Genomic DNA, 5375 nt, shown 5'->3' with positions numbered 1-5375 from the left:
GCTGTGTGAGGGTCCGTCCTGTGGGAGGACCGCGCTGTGTGAGGGTCAGTAGTGAAGGATAAGGTGAAGTACAGACATGGACTGGTGCCAGATGGTGATGGGTTGAAGGAATAAGGGCATGTGGCTGTGGAATAAGTAGAAGGAATAGAGGTTTTTCGGCTCGAGCAGTGCCTGATATCTTGTTAGGCTGAGAGATGGATTGCCTTTACCTCTCACTGAGAGAGTTGCTGATTTCTCCCTTGTACCTTTGCAGGCGGAGCTGATTAGCAAACATGCTCAGGAGAAGTTTGAGCTGAATGAGGATTACAGCGAGCGTCAAGGCCTGAGGGGTGCATTGGGTGAACAGATGAGCTTTGGTGCTGGTCTGGTGTATTCACTTACTCTGCTGCAGGCCACACTGCACAAATACGAACAGTAAGCATGACAATTGAGAGAACATTGGCTTGGAGACAGGAGGTTGGTCAGCTTCTTGCACTTATTCGAAATAGTGTGGACACAACTTAGCATTGACCAGAAACTGAACTGGACTCACCACATTAACAGAGTGGCTACAAGAGCAGGTCAGAGGCTAAGAATCCTGCAGCGAGTAACTCGCCTCCTGACTCCCCAAAGCCTGCCCACCATCTAGAAGGCACAAGTCAGGAGTGAGATGGAATACTCCCCACTTGCCTGGATGAGTGCAGCCCCAACAACACTCAAGAAGCTTGACACCATCCAGGACAAAGCAGCTGCTTGATTGGCACCACATCCACAAGCATCCACACCCTCCACCACCAACACTCAGTAGCAGCAGTGTGTACTATCTACAAGATGCACTGCAGAAATACACCAAAGATCCTCAGACAGCACCTTCCAAACCCACGACCACTTCCATCTAGAAGGACAAGAGCAGCAGATACTTGGGAACACCAAGTTCCCCACCAAGTCACTCACCATCCTGCCCAGAAAGTAAGGGAGGGATTGTTGGACAAATGCTGGTTTCAGTGTGTGAACTTTGCTGACTGCTATTTGTTTCCCAGGGCTCTAGGACAGTGCAGTGTGGATGTCTATAAGAAGATTGGAGGCCTTTACCCTGAGATGAGCGTACATGAGCGATCACTGGATTTCCTCATCGAACTCCTTCACAAAGATCAGTTGGACGAGACCGTCAATGTGGAGCCTCTCACCAAGGCCATTAAATACTATCAGGTACCAGAGGCCCTCTCACACTGCACAGTCTCCCAGTCAGTGACTGATCGTGATTGCTGGGCATTTCTTAGTCGCTGTTACTGAGACTGGCTTTTTTGTAATGGGGATTAAATTAAGTGAGGTGCTATAATAGGATTGAGGCTACATCTCCCACAGTATTCCCCTAACCCTCTGGTTTACTCGTCAGGAATAATGCTGGTACACCACCAGCTCTAACACACGAGCCCTGATTGCTGTCAGTGCGCTCTCCCGCGTTATTAATGACAGACTATCACTGTGTTAGTATCAGTGGATCATCTGTGATTCCTCGCAGTCAGTTACCCAGGCTTATGGTCAGTAACCTATTCGCTGGTCACTGTCAGCGCATTATCCTTTGTTACTATTGGTGGATTATTACTATCAGTGGATTACTGAGTTCATGGTCAGTGGGTTCTCCCTGATATGATGATTGATGGGTTATCCTAGGTTCCTGTCAGATGTTATGATCAGTGAAGTCTTGCTGAAAAAAGAAATATTTTATCCAAGCTCATTGTGTTGCATGAAAAGGGACAGTTTGCAAGAAACACCAGTTGAAGAGGAAATCAAACAGGCAATGAGAGGACAATGCTGATTGGTTGGTAAATGAACCCTGGTTGGTTACATGCTTGTTGCAAACAGGCATAGGGCCTACATCAGCAATCACCCACTAACCACTGAGAATATTTGTGTCACTGCTCCTGGGTTGTGAGCCTGATTCCAGAGCCTTACCACTGACCACACATCTGCCAGGTGTTTCCAGGAGGTGGAAATGGTTCCTTGGATTTGGGCATTCCTTTCTCCAGTTCCTTTTCCCTGCTTCCTCTTGCTGATGGGTGCTCTCAAACAATTGTGACCCTTCAGACAGGAGCTTCTTCCAAGTCAGTTCGAGGGCCTCCCATGAGGTGGGATGTATGTTTCATTTTTTGAGGGAAGCCTATAGGGAGTTTTTGAAACACTTCCTTTGTCCTCCTCATTAGATTGCCATCTTTGAGCAGGGTAAAGAAGATTTGCTTTGGCAGTTAGAACTCGGGCATCCTAAGCAAGCAGACAACCCCACAGAGTTGGTTTTGGATGATCATGGCTTCAATGTTGGTGTTATTGGCTGTTTCAAGGATGCTGATGTTAGTATGCCTGTCCTCTTGCTGATGCGGAGATTCGTCTCAAACAGTGGTGATCATACTTTCTCAAGGGCCTTGAGATGGTGTCAGACAGATTTATAGCAGAGGAAAGAGCCCTTTGGCCCATCATATCCACACTGGTCAACAAAAACCACCAAACTGCTCTCATCCCATTTTCCAGCACTTGACCCATAGCCTGTCTGCCTTACCTTGCAAGTGCACATCTAAATACAGTGTGATGAGGGTTTCTGCCCTTACCACACTCACAGGCTGTGAGTTTCAGATTCCCACCACCCTCTGGGTGAAATAGGTTTTCCTCACATTTTCTATAATCTCCTGCCCCTTACCTTCAATCTGTGCACTCTGGTCACACTGACCCCTCCAGCAAGGGGACAAGTTCCTTCCAGCCTGTCCCTCCTCATTTTATACGTCTCAATCGTGTCCCCTCACAATCTCCTCTGCTCTAAGGGAAACGCCCCCAGTCTGTCCAATCTCTCTCCAGCCCAGCAACATCCTGGTAAATCTCCTCTGCACCCTTTCCAGTCCCTGTCACATCCCTCCTAGAATGTGGATCACAGAACTGCACACAGCACTCTAGCTGTGGCCTAACCAATGTTTTATACAGTTCCAGTATCACTCACAGCTCTTAAACTCAATGCCTTGGCTATTAAAGGCAGGTATACTATACACCATCTTAACCATTTTATCCAGCTGTCCCGCTCCCTGAAGGGATCGATGGTCATGCATGCCAAGGTCCCCCAACCCTCTGTGCTTCCCAGGGTCCTACTGTCCATCATGTATTCCCTTGCCTTGTTTGTCCTGCCTAAGTGCATCACCTCACATTTATCTGGATTTAATTCCATTTACCACTGACCAGTCTGTCTATACCCTGCTGTAATCTAAGGCTATCCCTCTCCCTGTTTCCGCTTCACTAATTGTTGTATCATCTGAAAATTCACTGATCAACCCTCCTGCATTCAAGCTGAATTCATTGATATAAATCACAAACACTGACCCCTGTAGGACCCCACTGGACATTGACTTCCAGTCAGTTAACACCCCTCAACCATTAACTGCTTCTTCCAGCATCTTAACCAATTGTGGATCCAATTTACCAAATTTCCTTTACCTTTGCTATCAGTCTGCCATGCAGGACCTTATCTAAAACCTTGCTGAAGTCCAAGTCAAAAGCCTTTCCTATACATAGTCCAGGTTAGGAATGAGACAGAGAGTCGGACGATAACTGCCTCAGTCACATGGATCTTGGTATCAGCATGGGTGGCATGGTCAAAGATTCTCAATCCTTAGGCACCTGAAGACAGCGCTTGTGGATTGGATTCAGTGTTGAGGATCTGCATCAATGGCAGCCTTTGATGATCAATGGCTCCCCACATCAGGGAATTGCTCCACATTTGGGAGGATTTCTCCGTTGATCTTAATGGAGGGATGGACCAGAACCTGCCCTGGGATGGGTTGATAAAGGACTTGAATCTCAGTAGCAGCAGTGTGTACTATCTACAAGATGCACTGCAGAAATTCACCAAAGGTCCTCAGGCAGCACCTTCCAAACCCACGACCACTTCCATCTGGAAGGATGATTGGTTGATTTATTGTCATGTGTACCGAAGGACAGTGAAAAGCTTTGTTTACGAGTGGTACAGGCAGATCATAGTAAGCAAAGGGTGTACAGATCAAAAAGACTTAGAGGCACACAGGTTACAATGCACAGGGCATGCGTTAGGTGAGATCAGCATTAGTAAGGTCAACGTTATTTAAGGATAGAGAATCCATTCAACAGTCTGATAACAGCCGGAAAGAAGCTGTTCCTGAACCTGCTGGTGCGTGTGTTCAGGCTTCTGTACCTTCTGCCTGATGGAAGAGGTTGTAGGAGATCATTACTTGGGTGCAATGGGTCTTTGATAATGTTATCAGCCTTTCCGCAGCAGCAAGCTGTGTAAATGGAGTCCATGGATGGAAAGTTGGCTTCCGTGATGGTCTGGGCTGTGCACCTTCTGTAGTTACGGTCCTGGGCAGAGCAGTTGCCGTACCAGACCGTTATGCACGTGGACAGTATGCTTTCTGTCTGGTACTCTACCAGGCTGTAATGTAAATCCTTACCTTTCAATTCTCTTGTATAACAACATTATATTTATTTTTGCTCTAAGATTTGTACCTAGGTACTTGTACCTAACATGGCGCATTAAAAAGCAGCCCAAAACTTGTCACTGTACTTCTGTACTGGAGTACAGGTGACAATAAAGGATATTCTATTCTATTCTGTTCTTCAATGGTGCACCTGTAGTAGTAGGTGAGGGACCCTATGGACATGCGAAATTTCCTCAGCTGCATGAGGAAGTAAAGACGTTGTTGTGCCTTCTTGACCGTTGCATCAATGTGGGAAGTCCAGGACGGATTTCGGTTATTGTCACTCCGAGGGCAGCACGGTGGCTCAGTGGTTAGCATTGCTGCCTCTCAGTGCCAGGCATCTGAGTTCAATTCCACCCTCAGGTGACTGTCTGTGTTGAGTTTGCACATTCTCCCCGTGTCTGCGTGAGTTCCCTCCGGGTGCTCTGGTTTCCTCCCACAGTCCGAAGATGTGCAGGTTAGGTGGATTGGCCATGCTAAATTGCCCATAATGTCCGGGGATGTTTAGATTAGGTGAGTTATTGGGGGGAGATGTGGAATGGGTCTGGGTGGGATGCTCCAAGGGTCAGTGTGGACTTGTTGGGCCGAAGGTCCTGTTTCCACACTGTAGGGAATCTATGAACTGGATGCTCTCAACCTCAGTTCCATTGATGTAGATGGGGACATGTTCTCCTCCTTTTTTTCTGAAGTCAATGATCAGTCCTTTAGTTTTTCCAACATTGAGAGAGAGGTTGTTTTTATTGCACGATGTCACCAAGCCCTCTATCTCCATTCTGTATTTTGATTCATTGTTGTTAGATATCTGTCTTACTACAGTGATGTCATCAGCAAACAGAGACAACAAGGTGTAGAGCTGGAGATAGTAGGAACTGCAGATGCTGGAGAATCCGAGACAACAAGGTGCAG

At 47.1% G+C, this 5375-nt stretch overlaps 1 protein-coding gene across 1 annotated transcript in view; it reads left to right on the top strand.

The window, feature by feature from the left end:
* Positions 1 to 5375, top strand: part of LOC109938343 (dynactin subunit 1-like) — a 22987-nt gene that overhangs the window by 8797 nt on the left and 8815 nt on the right. The window contains exons 5-7 of the mRNA XM_048599314.1: positions 254 to 414; positions 1020 to 1188; positions 2184 to 2327. Of these exons, the coding sequence (XP_048455271.1) occupies positions 254 to 414; positions 1020 to 1188; positions 2184 to 2327 (474 nt within the window). The remainder of the gene's footprint in view (positions 1 to 253; positions 415 to 1019; positions 1189 to 2183; positions 2328 to 5375) is intronic.

This window comes from Rhincodon typus, chromosome 1, assembly GCF_021869965.1.
Source record: "Rhincodon typus isolate 14 chromosome 1, sRhiTyp1.1, whole genome shotgun sequence".
Taxonomy (NCBI): domain Eukaryota; kingdom Metazoa; phylum Chordata; class Chondrichthyes; order Orectolobiformes; family Rhincodontidae; genus Rhincodon; species Rhincodon typus.
The sequence above is the reverse complement of the archived record's forward strand: the minus strand, read 5'-3'. Positions and strand labels throughout refer to the sequence as shown.